Raw genomic sequence first — 23,351 nt, forward strand, 5'->3', positions numbered from 1 at the left:
TCCCACTCCCCCTGCTGGTGTTCCCTCTCTCTGTCAAATAATAAAATCTTTAAAAAAAAAAAAAAAAAGATACATTGTTTGCAAATATTCCCTCCCATTTCCTAAGGTGTCTTTCACTGATTATTTCCTTTGAAGAAGAGAGATTTATCTGATATCATTGGTCTACCTTTTTAATTTTGTTACTTGTACTCTCCAGCTCTGGGATTTGGGGCACCTGTTGTTCTTTCCTATTCCTCCTTTGTTCATATACCATTTTCCTGATTCTGTGCGTCCTCCTTCAGCTCTGGGTCTTTAGGATGGTTGTCTTAAACTTTCTGTCTGGGCAGTCACCATCTCATCCTCCTGAGACAGCATTTTTTCTTTTCATGGGCCACACACTTCCCTACTTTTTTGTATGCCTTGTGATTTTGTTGAAAACTGGATGTCTGAAATCTTATAATGTGGGAATTCTGGAAACCAGATACTCTCCCTTGTTTTAAGGGTAGCACTGTGCCAGCCAGGGCTAAACACCGAAGGTCCCGTAGTTCTTCGTGGAGTATGTGTCCCTCCTGGAGCATGTGTGTGGTCTCTCCAAATTCCCTTCACATGTAGTTGCTTTTCTTTCTTTCTTCTTCTTAAAGATTTTATTTATTTATTTGACAGAAATCACAAGTAGGCAGAGAGGCAGGCAGAGAGAGAGGAGGAAGCAGGCTCCCCGCGGAGCAGAGAGCCCGATGCGGGGCTCGATCCCAGGACCCTGAGATCATGACCTGAGCCGAAGGCAGAGGCTTTAACCCACGGAGCCACCCAGGCGCCCCTGCAGTTGCTTTTCAAAGTCCTAGTTCTTAAGTATCTGGCCCCCAAGAGAAGTAAAGCAGAAAAAAGCAAAGGAAAAAGAAACGGGCACTGGCTCCTTCAACCCGCTGCAGCCGGTCTGGCGGACGGGATTGCAAGAACCGGGTCCGTCTCCGTCTACGGCTGTGCCAGCAGGGCAAGCAGTCAGCCATCTAACCCTAGAATCCTAACCTTTGGGGGACAAGGTCCTCACCACCCCCTGTAACTCACACAAGCAGCCACAGAACACACACCCCGCCTGCCCCGGGGCGGGGTGGGGGGTGCTATGGGAACTCCAAAGCCACAAGGGCTAAAACTGACCAAAACCGATGGATTTGCCAGCCAAGCCCTGCCCTGCGAGACGCAAGCCTCCGGAGAGACGCGCGCTCCAGACCGGCCGCAGCTGGGATCCCCGCAGAGATGGCTCCTGCCTCCCCGGCACCACGTGCATTGCAGCTTCTCTCAAATGAATCTTTTTCAGCACACGTACACGGAAATCCGACGTTACACCCCAAGACACAGCACTTGTTAGACACGCCTGTCAGAAAACGACGTCACGTGACGGGGGCTGAAGACGGCCGCGCCGCCCGCACCGAGGACGCGCCGCACTGCACCTGCCGGTGCGCCGGCGGCCACCGCGGCTGCGAGGCCAGGAAGCGCGGCTCCGGCGGCCACCGGCGCGTCCAACGACCTCCGCTCAGGAGCACTGGCAACGGGCGCCAGCAGGTGCCTCTGCGGAAGCGGGGGTGGGTTGTGCCTCGCTGGACCCACGCCGGTCTCTGTCGCGCGAGCAGCAGAGGTCACGCTTGGCTGCTGCACTGCCCAACGTCCCACCCCACGAAGGAGTACTTCCTGTTTTGAAAACAAATGAGTTATTTTTTCTGCTTTTCATTTCGCCAAACTATAGTGATTTATAACTAAACAACAAAAAAACGAAATCAACCAAACCCACTTTCTTTCAGAGGTTTATTCTGGACGAGCTAGTTGCAGACAGGTTACAAGGGTACACACATCGCAGAGAAAAGACTAGAAAATCATCTAGCGCAGGCGCTGGCTCTTAGTAGGCAGGGCGGCAGCCTTCTGCCTGTGTCCCCAAGCAGAGGTGTTCTCTTCTCAAAAAAGACCAGATGCCCATGAACCAAAGTTCCCTCTTGCAGAAAGGAGTAAGATTTTTCTCCATCAAAACACACACTCACGTCAATCAATCTTTCCAGTTCTGCAGACCTGAAGCGATCAAAACTCCTTAAACACAGAACCCGCCGCGCCCTCAGAAGACCGGTGCTGGGGCAGCACCGACATCCGGCAGCCGCGCACCCCGCGGACAGCAAAGCAGCCAGAGCTCCGGATGTCCTCGCTCTCTGCAGTCTACAGGCCGGGACCCCCCACCAGAGCAGGCCGGGCGCCCCCCCGCCCTGCCAGAATGCTGCCGCGGCAGAGGCCGCTACCGCCTGTCCTTTTTCCCAGCTTTCCGCTTTCCGGAGAGCAAGTGCTTGGGCTTCATATCGAACACGTGTCTGTCTGCCTCCCCCTTCTTCCCCAGGCGGTTCATCTTCTTCTGAGCGCTCTTCATCATAGTCTTGGCTTTCTTCACCATCTGCAAAGCCCAAGGACACACAACACACGTTAACTCCCAAGTGTCTAGGCACCTGTCACGACCGGCCGGCAGTCTGTCTTCACGGCCCGCATCTCTTCTGCGAGGAGAAGCGCTGACGAGTCTGTCGCCGCACTCTGCCCTGGGACCCAGGGGCTGCAGAACTCGACCCTGTGCCCGAGAGGATGGGAAGAACATTCCGTCTACACAAGTCCTGTGCCCGGCAGGAACTGGAAGATTGGGCCCATTGGCTATAACTCCCTCTTAGACAAACAAGAAAACAGAGTCGCCCATGAAACCACACCGCTCACATCTGACAAGCGGCAACAGGTCTTATTAAAATCCAGATTTCTAGGAGATGGAAATCTCTAGGCTTCCACCAAGTAAACGGTTTGCCAGTTTATATACAGACTTTCTCCTGTACCCGAACTTTCAAAATGCCAAAACTAACCATTTCTGTGTTTATTTAATAAGAAAAGCTTCCGTGAAAGAGACTGTACATATCCAATGTCGTTCCCAAAAGACGGACCACAACCACCCCTGGAGGGACTCTGGCCCCACGTTCTGAGCACAGAGTCCCAGGACACCGTGCTTCCACCACCCACGGGAGGACGGCACCAGGGCAAGGGTCCAGAATGCCGAGCGCACCAGTGCCCACCTACGGTCCCTGACCTCGGAATGACAGCTGCAGGGCGTGCCTGAGTCCATGAGTCACCGACAGAGGCCCGTTTTCTATCGCACATCGCAGGAACTAACCTTGCCGTCCCGAAGGCCAGAGACGTCCCGCGGAGGCCGAGAGCAGCTGCGGCTGCGGGCCGCAGCCGGGGGAGGAGCAGAGTCCTCCCGCTTCCTCTTCCTAGTAACGCTCCGGGACCTCCTGGCCTGGACTGCATAATGGGCCTGGAAAGCATGAACAGCAAATTCAGGGCTGTGGTCACCCATTCGGAACTACACGGACAAGGGGACAGGACACTTGAGAGCTCTGAAAGGTGCGACTGAACAGCTCGTGGGACATCGTGTTAGTCACCGGCCGAATGTTCCTTCCCACTCGACCGCCGCTTTACGTTACGGATGGGAGTTTAACTCCGTCAGAAACCATCGACTACAAGCTGACCATTCCACAACGTTCTCCCACACCCGAGATCGTGAGACCGACACCCCAGCTTCCATTTCAGATGTAGTGTCCTCTCCTCGCAGCTTAGGGGTTACCGCAGGAGACAGCCCCCAGACAGCTCCGAGCTGAGGGTCAGCAGACACACCGACCGTCGCCGGGGCAGGAGCTCTGCTCGACAGGTGCACAGGCACTCGGCCAGCACGGATCAGCCCTCACGCGCACTCGTCAACAGAACGCTCCGCGCTCTCGCACGCTGATTAGAAGCCGAATTAGTCTAACCCTTCGGAAAAGAGCTTTAACACGTTATCTTTTGATTTTAGTTATTCTAATTCGGCAATTTGTTTTAACAAAATAATCCGGAATACAAAAAAGTTAATTTATACAAAAACACATATGCTCCAGAGGTGCCTGGGGGGCTCAGACAGTTAAGCGCCTGACACTTGCTTTCAGCTCAAGTCATGATCTCGGGGCCCTGGGATCGAGCTCAGCAGGGAGCCTGCTCCCGATTCTTCTCCCTCTGCCCCCCTGTCCGACCTGCTCATACAGACTCGCTGTAAAATAAATAAAATCTTAAAAAAATATATATGCTCCAGCATCATTCATCAAGGAAAAAAATCAGAATTCCAATAGTTATGTGAAATACATTTTAATTGCTGGGCCCCAGGAAGAGTTCTGAACTATTTACAGCCTAAACTCCTCTCATGAGGACAGACTCAGAAGACCCTCATGTATCTATCTGGTCACTAAGCTGAGGCTAAGATGTGAAGACCTGAGTCACCAATAACAGAATTCAAGTTAAAAATCAAAAAAACAAGTTTACGTTTTGTTCTCTGACATTCTATTCTAACTTGTATTTTTCCCAGACACAAATTACTTCTACTGTATTGTACGTTACTTACACATCACCGTGTACTCTGAGTTGACACTCAATGAATTTTTAAGCAACAACCAACCCAAGAAGCTTAGGCTAAACTAACACTTTTTACTCAAAAGTTATCCAAAAAATGCTATACCACAATGGGAAAGAGGCATGATGTACAGAACATGGTTATAAATACATTTTAAAGGAAAGAAGAGAAAGTTTAAGCCCTCCCCACAGAAAGCTGAATAAAAAGGTGTAACCGCACGTCCACCTAGATCATTTCTGTGTGCTACAAACACAAGTGACTTTTTTCCTTTGTGGTTTTGGTAGTTTTCGTATTTTCCGTTAACCTGGAATGAAGACGATGTAGACACAAACATGATAAAAAGCTGACAAGAACAAAAACAAAAAGGAACAAAACAAGACAAAAACCAAACCCCACAAAGTGCGTGCACTGGGGCCGGCCCCCGCGCAGGGCCACCTGCAGCGTGCACGGGGTCCCTCAACTGTCGCTGCGGGAACAAGAACAGAGGTTGAAAACAGCCTCTGCACCACCCGCAGCGTCCCTGGAGCCAAGTGCCCTGAGCTGTCTGAGGGGCCCCAGACAGCGGTGGGACGAGCGCGCTCAGCTCTCAGTCAGCACCTCCCTGCTGAGCCTCGACACACGCGCTCCCAGTTCCCCTCTCTTCTGTAACCGGCTCGGCCGCTCCCGGATTTCGAAGAGCTGGTGTCCTAAGGCAGAGCCGTCCGCGCCCCAGGACCATGTCCACGCACTTACGTCGTCTTTGTCATCCATGTCGACACCGAGACTGCGCATCTCATCCTCCAAGACTTTCCGCTGAACCTGAACATGGGGGAAAGGAATTTAAGCAAAATTACTTTGATGAAATGTTTAAAAAAAAAAACTGAAGGGAAAATGTACCTTTGACAATGACCTAGGATACACTTCTTCTAGGAATTGAGTCTTGGAATCGAGCTCATGTTCGTAGTTTTGGACGGGCTAAAGCTGCCGAGACCAGCACCTCCCAAGCAGTGGCCACGGGTAGGACGACGTACACGTCACGTCCTTGGGCTCCGCACAGCTCTGCGGGGGGTCTCTGCGTGCAGGGTCCCTGGCGCTGAGGTCACATGATGTGCCCCAAGATGCAAACTCCAGCCACAGCGTCTCCTCCCAGACCCACCGAGCACCACAGGGGACACAGACGGATGTCCCGTCTACCAAGAACCGCTCGCCTGCCATCTCATGAAAACAGTGTTTCAGACACGCTGTCAGCCGTTAAGAGGTGTCTGGAACGTCACTGTTTCCCTTCCACTCCTGTCACCTTTTAGCTGCCCCGCACGCCATCCTGTCTACCACACCCGTGGTCTGAGGGTGCCACAGGACCTGGCCTCACCTGCCGCCCTGGCGAGCTCAGAGCAGGAGAGAAAAATCCTAGAGACGGGACTGAGACCGGAAAGAATTCTCACACCATTCGAACAATCTGTGCCTGACGTGTGAGCCCCCCGACCCTAACCAGTCACAGGAGCCAAGAAACTGCCCACGGACTTAAGCCGAACCGGCTCAGGCTTCTGTAAGATGAACCCTGCCTCGCACGGAAAATAAGCAACAGAAACAGGGTGGCTGACGGCTTTCCTGCCACAAATCTCAAACCACCACCTTACTCTGTTCAGCTGCAAAGCAGCTGCTCCAACAACGCGGAACCCAAAAGTCACGAGGAAAGGGGGCCATCAGCAGAATTCGGCTGACCGGGGCTCAACCCACCTCAAACACCAGTACCAGTCGACAGTACAATGTATGTGCAATCCCACAGCCACATCTGGGATGAAATGTCACTTAGCAACGACTGTGCGAGAATCTGACACCCACACGAGCCGGTCCTGGCACTCTGGAAACACAGAACTTGCCTTCTTAGCGGTCCGTGGCATCCTGGGGCCCTGTGTGTTCTTCTCCTTGGACTGCAGAATTTTCAGCTTCTTTTTTTCCCGAATTTGCTTCGCCAACTGGCGGATCTCCCCCATCTCTTCGTCCTCACTGTCAGACTCGCTGTCGTACTCGCCTGCTGCTGTCCTTAGTTCTTCTTCTTTTTCTAATTCTTCCAATTTCTTACAAAACAATTGTCATTAAACGCAACAGTGAAAAACTCTCAGGAGAAAAACTCCTACAGGAGCTCAGTTCCCCTCGGCCTTTCAGGGGGCGATGAGTGCCTGCACCTGGTCCCGCGCAGGGACACCCAGGAGCTCACCCCCCAGCAGTGAGCCCACAAACCCCGTGAGCTGTCCTGTGCATTCCTCTCTTTGCTGACGGTTACTGCAGACGTGAGGTGAAATATGCAACCATTACTCTCCTCACTCCCCAGCATGTCCCTCCACCGCACGTGTGTGTACACACACACACACACACACACACACACGAGCACCTCCTGCTGTAAAACCAGAAACTCATCAATGTGAGCTGCTATGTGACTATAACATCCCCTTTATCCATTCTAAGGCCATCCCCACACACAAATGCCACCGCTGGCTACACGGTTAGTAAGAAACCGGTTACGGGAACGCCCGGCCGGCTCAGTCTGCGGAGCGTGCAACTCCTGATCTCGGGATCCTGAGTTCAGGCCCAGCGCTGGGGGTGGAGATTAAAGGAGCCCATGACCGGGTTCCTGGGGCTGGGAGTGTGGGCCTCTGTGCAAATGAAGGAGCTGCCCAGCAGAGGACAAAGGCTTTATGAAAGGTTCTGTTTTTTGAAGAAAAAGAACCTGCGACGAGACAGCAGCAGGAGGAAGCCGCCGCCGAGGAGCAGGGCTCCAGGAGACAAGAGCGGGTCAGGGCGGAGGGCGGGGAGCTCGCGGCCCACGGAGGTCACCCGCCCCACAAAGGAGGTCACGGCTCAGACCAGAGGAGCAGAGCCCTAGGGTCTCCAGGACCCTCCGCAGGAGAGGCCATTGGTGATGGGGTGGGGAGGCTCGCGGTATAGAAGGAACATGGGCGACAAGTCCAGGCAGGCCAATGGCCGTGCTGATACCTTCACGGTCACGTAAGGAATAAAATCACACGGTTCAGCGAGTGACACAGACCTGCATGATGTCGGGATCAATATAATCCGCTACGTTGTGGCCTTCCCAGATCTCTGGTATCTTGTCGTACTTCTCGGAGGAATTCATCAGATCCCAGTACTCTGACGCAGAAAAGAGAGGTCATGTTTACTACAGTTTCTAATACCTTCAACCACGATGTGCCCAAAGTGACTTCTCACACCCGCCTCGCCAGGCAGACAACAGAGCACTTGCACCCAACCCCCTAACAAAGGAACACACGCCAGGGTCGGCCAGCGAGCACCGCAGGACCGCGGGCCCAGAAGCGGAGGCGAAGGCGGTGGCGGCAGACCGGCTGCGGCAGCGGCGGACGCCAGCACCCGTGCACCATGTGAGCTGAACACCGCCCTCCGGAAGCCACCAAAATCGCCTGTAAGAAGCCTCAGGGCCCAATCTCTTCTCGAAGACAGAGCCGAAGGTGCAGCTACAGGACGTGCAGGCACGGAAGCCCTTCCGCTGTTTCCCGACCCGCACGTCGGCCCTTACTCTGAAGGTCCAAAATGTAATCGTCTCCCAGCTCCACTTCGAGGTCTCGTTCCTGCAACGGAGGGCAGAGCGCTCCCGTCAGCTCTCGCCGGCCTTCCCGGTGCACAACTGTGGAGTCCCTCCTCACCCCCGGGGGACGACCTCTTCTCCGGCCTGCCAGCCCACCCCTTTAACGCCGGTGAGGCCCAGCTCCCGTGTCCCGGGGACCCCACCACTCACATCTGCGCTCACGGAGCCTGACAGCGTGGGCCCAGTGCCCTTAGTGTCACGCTCTGTGCCCACCCCATGCACAAACGCCCTTCTGCACCCCTGAAGCAGACCTACCCGCTTCCTCCTGGGCTCCCCGATGTCCATTCTCTTCCTGCGTGCCACCACTCCCTCGGGGATGAAAGGGGGCCTCTCCTGAGGGGACATCGCCAGAAAGAGTTATGGAAATACGTTGCTGAATGCAAAGGAACTTGAGAGAAAAAACAGAGGCATGCGCCTCTCTGCAAAGTCAGACCAATTCCAATCCAACAGACGACCGAGTGCAACCACAGGCCCAACTGGGCAAGGGAAAAGGAACACTCCAGACCTGATCCAGAGTTTATCTATTTAAAGAAGATTTTAGGGGCGCCTGGGTGGCTCCGTGGGTTAAAGCCTCTGCCTTCAGCTCAGGGCATGATCCCAGGGTTCTGGGATCGATCCCCGCATCGGGCTCTCTGCTCAGCAGGGACCCTCTTCCCCCCTCCTCTGCCTACTTGTGACCTCTGTCAAATAAATACAATCTTTCAAAAAAATTTAAAAAAAAACCCAAAAAAGATTTTATTTACTAATATAACAGAGAGAGCACAACCAGGGGAGTGGCAGGCAGAGGAAGAAGCAGGATCTCCAATGAGCAGGGAGCCCAATGTGGGACTCGATCCCAGAACCCTGGGATCATGACCTGAGCCGAAGGCAGACACTTAATGACTGAGCCACTCAGCCATCCCAAATGGTAGGTCTTTCTGTGTAGGACACAAAATCCAGTAGCCGCAAAAAAACAAAAACAAAAACACCTCAGTATTCGCTAATAGCATATATTTTAAAAATTAAATATTAAATAGCAGATTAAAAATGTATAACCAGGGGCGCCTGGGTGGCTCCGTGGGTTAAGCCTCTGCTTTCCACTCAGGTCATGATCCCAGGGTCCTGGGATCGAGCCCTGCATCAGGTGCTCTGCTCAGCGGGGACCCTCTTTCCCCTCTCTCTCTGCCTAATTGTGATCTCTGTCAAATAAATAAATAAATCTTAAAAAAAAAAACAAAACATGGAACCTGAGTCTGAAAAAAGAAACCCAGTTCAAAAAGCAAACGACCAACGCACAACAACAATCTATAGAACATGAGAGTCTGATTTCCTTTACGTGAAGATCATAAATTAAATGAGTAACAGATAAATGACCTGAAGAACTAACAGGCCAATAAGCTCATGAAAAAATCCTGCCTGACAGGGCGCAGTACCTGACTCTCGGTTTCAGGACAAACTCAAGCCCCACGTTGGGGGTAGAGATTACTCAAATATAAAATCTTTAGGAATAAAAAAAAGCTCGCCTGCCCTAATCATCAAGGAAATCCCAAATTAAAGATGGGACCATCTTTAACGGATGAGACTGATATCAGCAAATACTCAGGGTCGAAGATCCGGGCAATGCACAGCAGAACCCAGGACGGCATTTCTGGAGAGCACGGTCTGACCTCCTCCACTCCCTACGATAAAATTCACTCTATGAATTCATCTGCAATTAAAACAAAGAGTTACGGATAAAGACGTGCAACTGAGCCCAGCAACAGCAAGAAAATCAACAATGAAAATTTTCTTAAAGACTGATTTAGAGAGCAAGCCCAGGTGGGAGGGACAGGGCGAGAGACTCTCAGACTTCCCGCTGAGCAGTGACCGGCCCCCCCCCCCCGCCAACAGCAACGCGGGGCTTGATCCCACAACCCTGAGGACCACGACCTGAGCTGAACCCGAGTGTCAGATGCTTTACCGACTCTGCCATCCAGTGCCCAGAAAACCAACAATGTTAAGGAAAGTGACACAGCTCTAGGAGGATTTTTACAAGCACGCTTACGCACCAGAAAGAAGAACGGAAGGATAAACGAGGCATTACTAATACGTCAGGGCACATGATGTCATTTTTACTCCACGTGAGCGTGCGTGGTGCCCTCGAGCCCCGCACGAGGCAGGTGCTGGCTCGCAGGCTCTCCGGAAGGCCAACCTCACCTTGTCGTCTCTCTTGTTTGGCACGGCCAGATGCAGCCTGTTCAGCACCTCGTTCACTTTATTTCCTTTCATTTTGGTTTCAACTCGATGAGCCAGGAGCCTGTCACAAGCCTGAGGCGAGGAAACGGGACCAGGCTTACAAGGCCTCCCGCCTTCGGGGCTGGATGCGGGGGTGTGGGACGGGAACCCCCCACCCCCACCCCCGCTCATCAGCAGACCATGGTCCAAAGCTCGAGACCCCGCTATGTGCTTTCCCTCGGGAGTCGCAGCAGCTAGTGCTGTCCTGGGAATCCCCCCAAAGCCCATGTAAACCCCTGGGGCCGACCACACGCTCAGGAGAGGGCAGGCCACCAGCCCAGGCTGGGGCAGCACCCTGAGGCAACATTCCACGGTCCTCCCAGGCCTGCCTCAGGCCACCAGCGACTCGTGCTGTGCCCCCAGCCAGGCTCACGGCCCCCCCCGGACTGTGACCAGAGCCAAGCCCACCACAGCAGAACGGCCTGAGTGCTCAGAACCGCATCCGAAACCCAAGGGGAAACGTCTCTCTGTGCTCCTCCTGCCCATGTGACGTCCACCCAAGCTCCATGACGGTATGGCTCCTGCGGCCCTCCTGCCAGGTCCGGAAGGACAGCGGGCAGTGGAAGGAGTGAAGCCACCCATGCGGGAGTCGGAGGGTCCCCTCAAGCCCCGCGTTCAACTGGACGGGTGGGGACCAGGCTCGGTGCTGTGCACAGGCTCTCCCACCCGGCCGCCTCGAGGGCTCCCTGCCCACGATGCTTGCAGCGAGCACATCCTTCCCCAAAACGGACTCCTCTGACAACAAAGGCCCTAAAGGGAAGCACGAAGCACTGACCTCCGTTTTCACTTGCATGACCCCCTCCTCCGTCAGGGTGCTTGTCTCAACCACGGGAAATCCCGCAGCCTGCAAATCTGCAAATATTTTCTGGGAAGTCAAAAAAAAACCAAGAGAGCCATTATCTATTTCCACTTCCCCAGGAACAATTCTGTTCTTCACATGGGTATCATAAATGCTAGTTAGCACATCCACGGGTCGTTTCTAAACTCGTCTAAAGGACATTTCCCCAAATGCTGATCTTTCCCTATGTTATTTTGTGATTAAGAAAATACCCATTACCAGGAAGATCAAAGCAGACTAGGAAGTAGACCAGAGGCTCCCTGGAGCATTTTTCTCTACGATATCATCTTCTAACAAGGAACTCGGCAACATCAAGCTACAGAATTTTAGAATGTCTTCAATACGATTTTTAAATAAAACACTGTGCCTCTACAATCTAAGAGAATTCCTTACAAAACAACATAGAAACCTAGAAATCGCTCAGATTTGGAACAAGGGCTTCGTTTGTGCACCTCTTCGCCAGCACACCCTCGTCCAGACGGAGGTCAACCCTATGACGGGAAAACCTGTCACAAACAAGGCCACCACCCTCACTACGGGGTCCGACTTACCAGCGGACTCCCTCCTCCCCTGCAAAGAGCAGTGGTCTTGGGGACACTGGGGTCTGACTAGCCTGTGGCCCAGACACTATGCCTCTACCTGAATTCACAGTGACCGCGTTTATCGCGCGTAAGACGAGCGACAAGCCAGGGCGCCGGGCAGGCTGCACCCTCGGGTTAACCCAGTAGAACCGTCGCGACGGCGTCCCCTGCCCACATGCTTTCCAGTTTCATCCGGTCTGCCTGACGACACTGCCAACAGACCACCCAGAACACAGCAGAGGGAATTCCAGAACGGAAACCAACCTCGTCACAGCGGGCAGACTGCGAAACTGGGGCCTGGGCACACCTGACCTCAAAGCCCGAGCACCTTGCCTGACACTCACCCTAACATCTGAGCCTTGCAACTTTACCCTCGTCTCCACCCTCCCGTGCAGGCACCTAAAAACTGGAGCTCACTTATCAGGGACTGGATCCTCTCCAACCAGGCCATGTGTACCTGGCCAGTAACTGACTGAACACAGTGCAGTGCCCGAGACACCAGCATGGCTGTTGAAAAACCCTCACTCTTACCGAGCACTCAGTGTCCCAGTAGTACCAGACAGGGGCACTGGGAAGGGACAGTACACCACCTCCTGGAGACCCTCTCCGTTGAGCTGGTCAGTGACACGTGCTCCAGGAGATGGGGCCACAGTGTGGCTATCTAGTGCACTGCTCCTCCAAGCTCCAGGGTGACCCACCCTGGGGACGCCTCCCAGGCTTCCACCCCACAGGCCTGGGTGTGCCCAAGAGTCCGAGAACCTCTGTACCAGTGCAAAGCTTCTCCACGGCTGCAACACCAGCTGTGTGGAGAGCGAGGCCTAACCACCTTACCTGCCTCCAAAAAGAACAGGACCACTCTAGACTCACTGTTCTGGCAAGTTCACAGATGCTCCTCCTTCACTCTGTCCCCAAGCTCATTTCCCCACAGGACTGTGCAGCAGACACGTGCTACCCACAGAACCCTCCCACCTACACCCTTACTCTGCAGGTGCCGCTCAGGGCACCGGGCCGCCCGAGGCCAGAAGAGGCAAGGCCTACCTCAAGGCGCTTTGTGTGCTCTCCAGCACCAAGGTAAGACCTTCCATAGGTTAAATGTACCATCCTGCTGAACACACGGGCATTTCCACACCTCGAAGGCAGAGTAGAGGTCAGGAAAGGCCAGGTCTAGTCTGCCACCAATAACCCGCCAAGGCTACCACCTCAACTGTAAACTAAATACCCGGGCTAGTATTGTTAAAATTCCTTCTAAACTTTGTTGGTCTGAAATGAGATTTGGAATTAGTAGGTAAGAAATACTCAAAATATTAAGGTGACTTGCCTGATCGTCTTCAGAAAGCTCGGCGATCCTCTTCACGTCGCATTTGTTCGCTACGACTATCAGAGGCTGGAACAGGGAAGGCAAACACTGAAATTACCGTCCTCGCGGTGCGCATTATAACCGAAAGCCCTGGCTGCCACCCATACCTTGTTCACAAACAGAGGCCGGATGTTCTGGAAGAGCTCCAGCTGCTCCTTCAGCCCGTGCCCACACTGCTCGGACAGGTCCATCACATACAGCACGGCAGCGCGCAGGTGAGCCAGCGCCGTGATGGCCTGCATCTCAATGGTGTTCCGATCCTCCAAAGGGTGGTCCAGGATCCCCGGCGTATCTACCACCTAACGGTCAGGTGTGTTATCCCAGAGCACACACACCCACAGACTTCCCGCCTAGCACACCCGGGAAGGGACGCAACCCCCAAACCAGCCCCCACAGAGCCAGTACATAAGATAGGTCTCCCACCTACCGTGATCAAATAAGCTTTAAATGTGAAGAGAAAGGGGGGACGGCTGGACCCCACAAAGGTCACTAAAGACTAGCCGAAGACCTGGAGAAAAGGACTCCTTTTTTTTTCTTTTTAACATATGCCAAACTATGGCAAACACAGGGACTGAGCTCCTGAGCCGGACGTCGAGAGCCACACGCTCTCCCGACTGAGCCAGCCAGGGGCCCCAACCGAGCAGAACAGAAGAGCAACAAGCAACACTCCCCTGTGTAAGGAACGGCTTCACCGTTTATGACATGAAGTTCTACTGCTCCGAGTTTTTAAATGGCTAATAAATGCCCTTCGTATTAACAGGGTCAGAGACGACGAGGAGGCTGTTAACGCAAGCGGGCGTCTGCACAGGCCGCCCTCAGGCAGCCGGGAAGCTCAGGGAGTCTTCTCCGCAACGGCGCTCCTGGTGGCCCCGAGAACCTCTCCCTCGGAGTCCCCCCCCCCCCACTGGGGCACTGGAATTAGGGAGACACTCCAGTTCTTCAGGGATCCCCAAAATCAACCCCCGTGAACAACCACCCGGACGTGAGCCGTGTTTGAAGGTGAGAGCGCTCACCTGCCAGCGCAGATACTTGTAATCCATGTGCCCCACAAACAGAGACTTGGTCGTAAATGCGTAGGGCTGGACATCCACATCGGCTCTCGTCACCTGAAACACAACCACCATCTTCCCCAGTCACACAAGTTCCATACCTCATTTCCCCTTGAGAAGGTCAACGGGTACCTACGGGTTACCGAGACGAAGGATTTGGGCATGAAAATAAGACCACACGAGGAGAGAGACCTGGCACAATTAACCGCGGAGGACAGAAGCTTCTGCGGACAGACGGACAGGCTCCACCCACTTCCTCCCGCCACCGGGCCCGGACAGGAATGGTCCCCATCAGACAGGAGGGAGGTGGGGGGACACCAGCCTGGAGGGTGTCCGTCAGCTTGCGCTCTGATCCACCCCGGGCCCGGAGTGCCCCACAAACTCGCTGTGCAGACAGAAACGCCCTCCCTGCACGGCTGACACAGGGCCCACCAGCCACACGTCCCTACCAAGTCTTGAAAAGTAGTCGGTGCACCGAAGGGACTCAACGGCTTATTGGTTCCATGCAAGGGACCGAGTGGCTCCCAGGTGCTTGGACCGTTGGCTCAGGCACCACAGAGCCGCGGCCTGTCACGTCAGCACAGCTGGAGACCAGAGAGAAACTTGCCAACGGGCTCCGAGCAGAAGTGCTCCTCGTGTACACATCCGCACCTGCTACCGACTGGCACCCGAGCTCCTGCTGGCGGTGAACTGACATTCTGTTTTATTTATTCAAGAACCAATACTTATTTTTCAAAAGACGTGTTCACGTATTTTAGAAAGAGTGCGCACGCAAGGGCACGAGAGGGAGAGGTGGAGGGAGAGAGGGAGACTCTCAAGCAGACCCCGCACTGAGAAGGAGCCTGATGACAGGCTCGATCTCATGACTGTGAGATCATGACCTAAGCCGAAATCAAGAGTCAGACCCTTAACTGACTGAGTCACCGGGGCGCCCCTTAAATGCCGTTTCTACGCTGTTCAGGTCCCCGAAGCTTAGCTAAGTTGTCCTGAAGCACCAAGTCACTCAATACTGTCCTCAAGTCCCAATGAATAGACTCGCTCAAGGACACGGCAACCCGGCCACTCCCCACGACGGGGACCAAGTATCTTATGTGACAAGTGACCCATCAAGCAAGGTGACACCCAGGAAATACCTGAGGAAGCCCAATCCAGCAGCCTGTCCGTCCACACCCACTGCCCCGGTGTCACCGCTCCCAGACTATGCTCTCTGCGTGTTAACAAACCCACACTTGAATATCTTGAATCCCGAAGAAACTTAGCAACACACACCAAAAAACACAATGTCTTCCACAACAGCAACACAAATGTGGATTCATACAGATTCAATCCTCCCCTCCAGTAAAGGGTTGTGTACGCCGAGGGCAGCACTGACTCAAGGACTCGTCAGCCAGCCGGACTCCAACCCACAGGGACAGGACACAGCAGGCTTTGAGCCTCAGGTCCTTGGTCACTTGCGTTATCCCCAGACACAGACTAACCTTATTCATTTAAAGATTTTATTTATTTGACAGACAGAGAGAGCGCACGAGCAGGGGGAGAAGCAGCAGCAGGAGAGGTAGGAAGCCCGACACGGGGCTCATCCCAAGACCCTGAGGTCATGATCTGAGCCCCAAGCAGACACTAACCTTATTGATGAAGCTGGACTTGCCAACATTCGGGTACCCACACAGGAGCAGCGTCCTCGTATTTGGGTCAATAGTCGGCAGACGGGACAGATGCTGGCGCACTGTGGGAGATGCGCATCACATGCACTTAATTTCGTCAGAACAACAAAAGAAGTCAAACTTCACGATCTGCTTCAGTTAGCTGTACTCCCAGTCCATGGTTTTATTAAGGCCGTTCCAACATTTACAATGTGAGTTGACAGAAAACACACGAACAGAAAAGGATTAGCTGCAGACACACCACGGTATACAGAAGAGCTCCCCGAATCTGGCTGTTTCCGGAATCCTACTGGACAGGTCCAAAATGGAGCCAGAAACAGGTCGACTTGCCCAGACCGCTCTCACTAAGTGAGATGGTATCTGGAAAGCGATTCTGAAGCAAGTGTGCGTGCACCGCTTCCTGCCTAGGCCGTGGGCTGTTTCCACACAACAAAGCACGGTGAGGCCACTCCGCTCCCTCAGGATCAGACCGAACAGACCCTCGGAAGCACTGTCACGGCAGTCAAATAGGACAACTTGTTACAAATTATTTGCAAATACCAGGGAAGGGAAACAATGACTTAAAAGCCTCTCTAGCATAAAAAGGCACATAAAAAGGCACCTAACTGTGTCATTAGACATAGTCCACTAATCCAGAACTGTCTTCTTAAATAAACTACCACGTAACAAACCGGGGCAGCCACGTCACGCTGACACACACCGCGAAGCTTTTCCTGACGACTTATTTATCTGAGGGAGCATACTTTACTTGCACACGCCGAGCTGCGGACCGGCAGGGAAGAGAATCCCAAGCAGACCCCCACTGAGCATGGAGCCCAAACAGGGACTTAATCCCGTGATCCTGAGATCACGACTTGAGTTGAAATCAAAAGCTGGACGCTTAATCACCTGAACCACCCAGGCGTCCCATGATGCAATTTTTTGTAAAAATTTATAACGTCAATAGGTTAAAACTACGGGTCATTTTATTTTTTACGTATTTTCTTGGTACCTCCCTGTGATTTATAGCGTATGTGCCTTACGCACGAAATATGAAAAACAAATTTTCTTAACAGTACTAGTAATCTGTAAGCATTTTAACTCCTAACTACATTTTCAATAATAACTAGCCTGTCAGAATTTCTGATAGGCTAGACGGGGAAAAGCAATTCGACCCTATTAGGTCTAAAATAAAACAAAAACAAATATTCCGAACATGAGTTCTTGACGAGAACTGGGCCACAGAAGCACACACGCCGCCCGGCGCCGGCGCCCCCGCCCCCGCCCCCGCAGCACGGGCACCTTGCTCCAGATACTCCAGACTCTGCTTCTGCCTCCGGACGATCGTGCACATCCGCCCCAGGGCTGCGCGCTTCAGCTGCTTGCAGCGGTACAGAGAGTCTCCGTACTTCATGAGCCGCACGTAATCTTTAGCCACACTTAAAGAAAAACAGATATGTGAGATGCTTTCCACTTTGGGCAATAATTTGAAAGATACTGTATTAAGAAAATACCTTACTTGTCCACTAAATTTTTGGCAATATTTATTTGTCCTAGAGCCAACTTGTAATGATCCTTGTCATAGAGAATGTTCATCAAATCAGCATAAAATGGATGGATGTCCTAGAACAGAAACACAGCGGTCTTTTGGCACAGGTTTCTCACCCCGATGTCAGGACTACTTGCAGAATAATTTCCTGGAGAAGTACATCCCACCTTTCCTCTCTTCACAACCCCCCAGGATCTTCCCCCCGCCCTCTCTCCTGATGACTCTTTAGTTCTCTGAGAAAACATCTACGTGAGCTCAGGGGTCACTGCCGCCTCTGCCTGCCCACTTGGCTTGGGCCCAAGACTGTGCCCCCTTCACCCTTATCCACAAACCCAGCCAATTCTCCATTTGTGCACCAGACTCCTCCCCCACTCCTCAAGACCTGAACCCAGGCCTGCAAACATGCTGTCATCGCCCCCCAACCTAAAAGTCTGCAAGCCCCCTCGAGCCCACAATCCTTCTTACTCCTTTGTTCCCCTCTTGGCAAACATCACGAAGAGAGGCTCTTTCCCTCCCTTAAACCCGGTCTGGTCAGAACTGTCTCCACCAGTCCAGCCAGAGAGCTCATCAGACCAGCCCCTCCCCAAACTCCCTTCATCCCTGCAGAGCTCTGCACAGCACACAGTTGGCCACTCACACTTCTTGATGCTTTCTATCCAAATGGCCTCCAGCTCTTGTGGCCTCGTGCTCCTACCCAACACCCAACGTCGGAGTTCCTGGGAGCACTTTTCTCTCCTCACTCACATCCTGGGTGACCTTACGTGGATCTAAGTACAGGGACATCTCCAGGCCAGACCTCACATAAAGCTCCAGACCCTTCTGTGTGATGTCTCACCCACATTTCCATCAATGCATACAAACCACCCTCCTCTTCTCAAAGCCCCCATGTTCCCGTGTGCGTGGATGGCCACAGCACTGTCTCCTGCGCTGTGAGCAAACCCGCTAGTTCTTCCTCCCAAGCACTCAACTCTTCAGCACCGCCAGCTGCTTAACGCGGTGCACCAACCTTCCGGCGGTCTCCTACCCCACGGGCCACTCATCCTCTACAAGGCAAATCAAAGCTTGGCACACCCCAGGGTCAACCTGGAAGGCTTAAGACAGAACACAAGCCCCAGCTGGCTGGCCGACACATCCGCTCTGACCTGTCTGCAGCCTCCCCCTCTCCACACCCGACCCCAGCGCCTGGTCCTCCTGCTCCTCAGAGACATCACGCTCCGTCCCTCCGGGCCTCTGCACTTGCCGCTCCTGTGGCCTCAGTGCTGTTCGGGAGCGGCCACACGGCTCACCACCTCGCTGCCCTCAGGCCTCGCTACGATCTCCGGGCTCTCCTCCTCATCTGCCGCGCCGCAGACCTCCACCACGTTTACCACCTGTCCCCTCACCAGACAAGCACAGGGCCTCGATGCCTGCTGTGCTCCCGGGGCCGGAACAGAACCCCAGACATGCAGCTGCTGTCACCGCCTACTCCAAAATTCTTCTCAGATAGCTCACTCTAGTTTAAAAGACGCGGGGGGCAGCTGGGTGGTTCAGTTAAGCATCTGACCCTTGACTTCAGCGCAGCTCATGACCTCAGGGTTGTGAGACCGAGTGCCACGTCCACACTGAGTGTGGAGCCTGTTTCAGATTCTCTCTCTCCCTCTTTCCCTCCCACCCCCCTCAGGGAAAAAAAAAAGGTAACAGAATGTTCACAAATTTAAACTTCTATTGTATAAAAAAATACCCAGAAGGAAAAAAGATAAAAGTTCTTACAAAGAACTACAGAAATTGGGTACTAATCAGTTCACAGCGTTTTGTTTGCTCAGATCAAGTGTTTCTGAGTGTCGCACCAGTTTTCAAAAACCTCACTCTTCTGTTTTTCACCAGGGAAGTTCCAGGGTACCCACCCTTGCCCCAGAAACTATTCACGCGTTCCACGGCCCGTATGGAGCACCTGCAGCACGCCTGGGAGACGCATGGGAGTGCGCGCCAGTCTGCTGGCAGAAACCCCTACTCTTACTTTAGGCACATCTGTAATTGTTTAAACGAACTATCACCACCTTAAATATAGAAGAAACCCTTGTCACATAAACCAACTTCCCCTCTGCCTTAAGAGAGCTTTACAGACTATTCTGGGACAGTGGCAAATTTAGGCTCTCACCCTGTACTGCTGACCCCACCCGATGTCCTTTACCACCTCAAATCACCTTGCAGCTGTGTGACCCTACACAGTGACCTCGTAAGCAGCGTTGGCTCCTGCTTTCCAAGCTCCACCAATAAGCAAACTCGACTATGCTGCGGAGCGAAGGTTTCAACTGTTTTTGCGCAAGGCACAAATCCCTGCTCCCCACACAACTTCTTCTCAGCAGTTGCAAAGAGGCCAGTGCTGACCTGGCCATCCCTGGCCGACAAAGTGACAGGATCACAAACAATGGTGGACCTCAGGCCACTGATGTGACCTGAGACCACGAGAGGGAGCCTTGGAAGGAGGAAGGACAGGAAACCCACCTAAGCCAGGGAGCTGCCAGATTCACAGCGATAGCGTTGAAAGCTTGGGCTGCCACCTGCCAGCCTCCGAGTGACAGAGAAAGCCTGAGGAGACAGCTTTGGGCCTCTGACGTGGGTTTGACGGGGGAAAGAATACCAAGGAGTCAAAATCCTGTGCTCTGTTCCCAGCTGTGCCACTAACTCACAGAGCCTGACAAGCGAATCACTGTTTCCTTCCCTATTTGTGGGAGAAGTACACAAACCGGCTATCGACACCAGTTACCTGCGGGCTCACGTTTACATCACCATCTGCGTCCCCAAGTCACTTACATCCAATTTGGGGAAATCTGTTAGAATCTGGGAGAGTCTGTCATGGTAATTCTGTTGAGTAAATTTGACCTTCCTCATGTAAAAATGTCTAATGCGATGAATCTGGTAATGTTTATGGATAACCGTCGGAGTCTTCCGTTGAGTCTTCGATAACGTCAGGTCAATAAAGTCCTGCAATTAAATGAAATAAGACACAGTACACAGAAATGCCTACTTTTTATCTGCTTATCTGAAACCCTCTCAGAAGACTAATAACAATGGTACCACATGTTTCTAACTACACTTTTTCTAACTGACCTTTAATCTTTTATACTCAACTTCGATCATGTTCATAGCTTCTGGCCTTTAAAAACCCCGTAGCAGATGGCTGCCAAATAAATTCTGTCCCACGCTTTCTTAATATCCACACACCCAGGGCCCTCTCAAACTTTAGTAACTCAGGCATACGTCAGAAACACCATTCAAGAGAAAAAAGTCCTGCAATTTCAACTCGCAAATCTTTGCCTTTCAAAGTACATAAAACAAGTAAAATCAAAACCCACGGTTTGTAATTTCCCAAGATATGAGAAGTCACTGAGATATAAGCAACTCTTGGTTGAACTGCCGCAAGCAGAGACAAGCAGACGGGTGCCCACAACACTTGTCAGCGACGGGAAGGACACAGACCTCAAGCCTGGAGACCTGTACCCCCTCCCGTCCCAATCCAGGGAATTCTATGAGTCCTTAAGAGGCTCGTCCAGAAGTCACCTACTTCGTGAAGTTTTCCCGACTGTCCTCCTCCCTCTCTGGGTAGGATCCCAAGGTCTGAAGGTCTTTAATTCTGGAGGGGAGGACCCTGACCTCTGGGGCAGGGACCCCAACGCGGGGGGAGGACCCTGACCTCTGGGGCAGGGACCCCAACGCGGGGGGAGGACCCTGACCTCTGGGGAAGGGACCCCAACGCCGAAGCAAGCCCCCGGTGTCCGGGACAACCACTAACCCCGGAAGGCTCTAACCTGCCGAGGACGCGGGCCGACCCGCCGGAGGAGGCGACCTCGGTCCCGGCCCGAAGTACAGGCTCGGGCTTTCCTGGCGACCCGGCAGGGGAGAGGCGAGAGCGGACAGGCCCTCGCGGCCGCCTACCTTGGCGGACGGCACCACCGTGATCTTCTTGAAGTTGTAGTGCGCCATGCCGGCGACCAGCCACGAGGGAGCGCGGACGGGGAGCCGGGACTTCCGGCGGGACTTCCGGCGGGGCGGGCGGGACTTCCGCGGGCGGGCGGGACTTCCGCCGACGGGCGTCACTTCCGGATGCCCCCTGCGCCCCAGGCTCCGCTTCCGAGTCGCACGGCGCCCCCGCCCGGCGGCAGGTCCCCGCGGAGGAAGTCGCGGGGATCCGCGGGGGAGGCGGGGGGAGAGAGGGGCAGGTCCGGGCGGGCCGACCCGGCTCGGGGGCTCGGGGGGCTCGGGGGGGGGCGCGGGGGGCGGGGGGCGGCAGCTCCCGCCGACGCCGGACTCGGGAACGCGACGAGGCCGCACGCGCGGGCAACGCGGCGGGACGGGGAGGCCCAAGCTCCGCCCCTGCCGCTCCCCGCCCCGCCCAGGCCCGCGGAGGCGTCCGAGTCCTGCCCGCCCGCGCGCCGTCCGTCCCTGCGCGGTGGGGCGGTCGCTGGTCGTCGCTGCCCTCCCCGCGCGCCTCCCGCGCGTCCCCGCCGCCTCGGACCCCGCTCCCGGTCCGCGCGCCTCCAGCCCTGCCCCGCGGCCGGGAGTCGCTCGGGGCCGCGGGGCTCGGGGCCCGCTCGGATCTCTCCGACGGCTGGACGCTCCCGTCTCCGCCGCAGACCGGCGCTCCCCGTCGGCTGGAGGTGCCCCCGGTGCCCCCGGTGCCCGCGGGCCGGCCCGACTCGGCGTGTCCCGGGTCGGACCCTCGCGCGGTCGTCCCCGGGGGCGGATGCTCCTCCCTGCGGCGCCCCGGCTCTCCCCGACGGCAGCCGCCGGGCTGGCCCAGTCCTGGGAGTGCGAGACGGCGCCGCGGGCCGCGTGGGCGCAGAGCCGGGGGACGGTCCGGGGACTCGGGGGTCCCAGCAGCACCGAGACGCGGCCTCGTCCGAGGCGGACGGTTGCGCGCTGCGTCGGAGCCGCCGGTGTCCCAGCGAGGAGCGGTGGTGGGGCCGGGGCGCCGGACGCTGGGCGCGGCTGCCCCTCCGGGGACACAGCCCCGCGCGTCGGGCAGGTCTGCGTGGGTGCGACCCTGGGCCGAGCCCCGCCGAAGCCCCGGACCGCCTGTTGGCTCCTCGGCCGCTACGAGCCCCGGCGGAGCGTGGGGAGACCGAGGCACGGCCGGCCGCTCACTGCCGGCGGTCCCGCGGCCAGTCCGGGGCGACCTGGGTCTGATCCGAGGGGGCCCGGGCCGGCGTCGCCGTTCCGGACCGTAGCCCTTCTGCTGCGCCGTCATCTCGGGTCCTGCGACCGGGTCCTGTCACTTGTACACGAACCTGCAGTGTTCGGGCTTGAAAGCAGTTGGGACTCGAGTGTCCGTTACGAGCTGTCAGGACCGTCTTTGCGCCGCCAGCGAGTTCACGAGCCCGCTTGCTTCGCGGCGGTCTGAGCCAGGGAGCCCCGGGGTCAGCGGGGGCCTCCAGCGGCTGAGCACAGCTCCGCGGGGCTCTGCGCCGACTCTCCGTCTCCCCGGCGTGGCCTCGGCCTCTCCAGTCCCGCACTCTCAGTGGCCGGCTCCCCCTTTTAAAAACCCGGTGTTTCCTAAGTCCCGTCCTTGGCTTCAGGCCGCCGGCCTTTCTTTAGCTCTTCGCTCGCGGTAACAAGGCAGCTCTCGGGTCTGGGCAGGTCGCTAGCATTGGCCAAGTGCTTTCCTCTGAGTCTCCATGACACTCCCAGTGGCTTTGTGGTGCGGTGCGGTGCTAACGCGAGATGGTGAGATCGCGGCCTTGCTTCTCCCCAGGGTCACATGGCTCTGAGGGGCGAAGGGGACGGGATCCCAGTGCCCGGTAAGCACGGTCCTTATATGCAGACACTACGTGGAGGGCACAGAATTCCTTACGATGCTGATAATGTTACAGATGTCAGTGTATGCGATGTTGTTGACCGTACGCAGAACGGTCGGAGTCTCCTTGTTCGTGTAGAGGAAAGGAACCATTCGTTGAGAGAAAACACAGAACTCTTGACGAAGACCTGGTGTATTAACATTCGTGTCAGAGAAGAAACATGAGAGAGTTTTATAAATCCTACCAGTGAAAAAATGACAGGCCTTTGGTATTTACTGTTCTC

The 23,351-nt window shown here is 54.8% G+C and overlaps 1 protein-coding gene across 3 annotated transcripts; it reads right to left on the minus strand.

Moving 5' to 3' along the window:
• Positions 1-1,760: 1,760 nt before the first annotated feature.
• On the minus strand, positions 1,761-21,291 carry GTPBP4 (GTP binding protein 4). 3 transcript variants are annotated; one of them, XM_080810384.1, is made up of 17 exons: positions 21,210-21,291; positions 20,088-20,258; positions 17,265-17,368; positions 17,048-17,184; positions 15,728-15,828; positions 14,067-14,159; positions 13,161-13,352; positions 13,015-13,080; positions 11,053-11,142; positions 10,200-10,310; positions 8,280-8,357; positions 7,956-8,007; positions 7,452-7,552; positions 6,286-6,483; positions 5,159-5,224; positions 3,161-3,304; positions 1,761-2,407 (listed from the first exon to the last, which is right to left on the minus strand). In XM_080810384.1, the coding sequence occupies exons 1-17, from the start codon at positions 21,255-21,257 to the stop codon at positions 2,255-2,257; spliced, it is 1,905 nt and encodes a 634-aa protein (XP_080666510.1). In that variant the 5' UTR covers positions 21,258-21,291; the 3' UTR covers positions 1,761-2,254. The 3 variants fall into 3 exon arrangements, with proteins under 3 accessions (XP_080666510.1, XP_080666511.1, XP_080666512.1); XM_080810385.1 differs by having other exon boundaries at positions 21,083-21,263; XM_080810386.1 differs by lacking the exon at positions 21,210-21,291 and having other exon boundaries at positions 17,260-17,368; positions 20,088-20,252.
• Positions 21,292-23,351: the final 2,060 nt, after the last annotated feature.

The sequence above is a fragment of the Martes martes genome (assembly GCF_963455335.1).
Source record: "Martes martes genome assembly, chromosome: 8".
In the NCBI taxonomy this organism is placed as follows: domain Eukaryota; kingdom Metazoa; phylum Chordata; class Mammalia; order Carnivora; family Mustelidae; genus Martes; species Martes martes.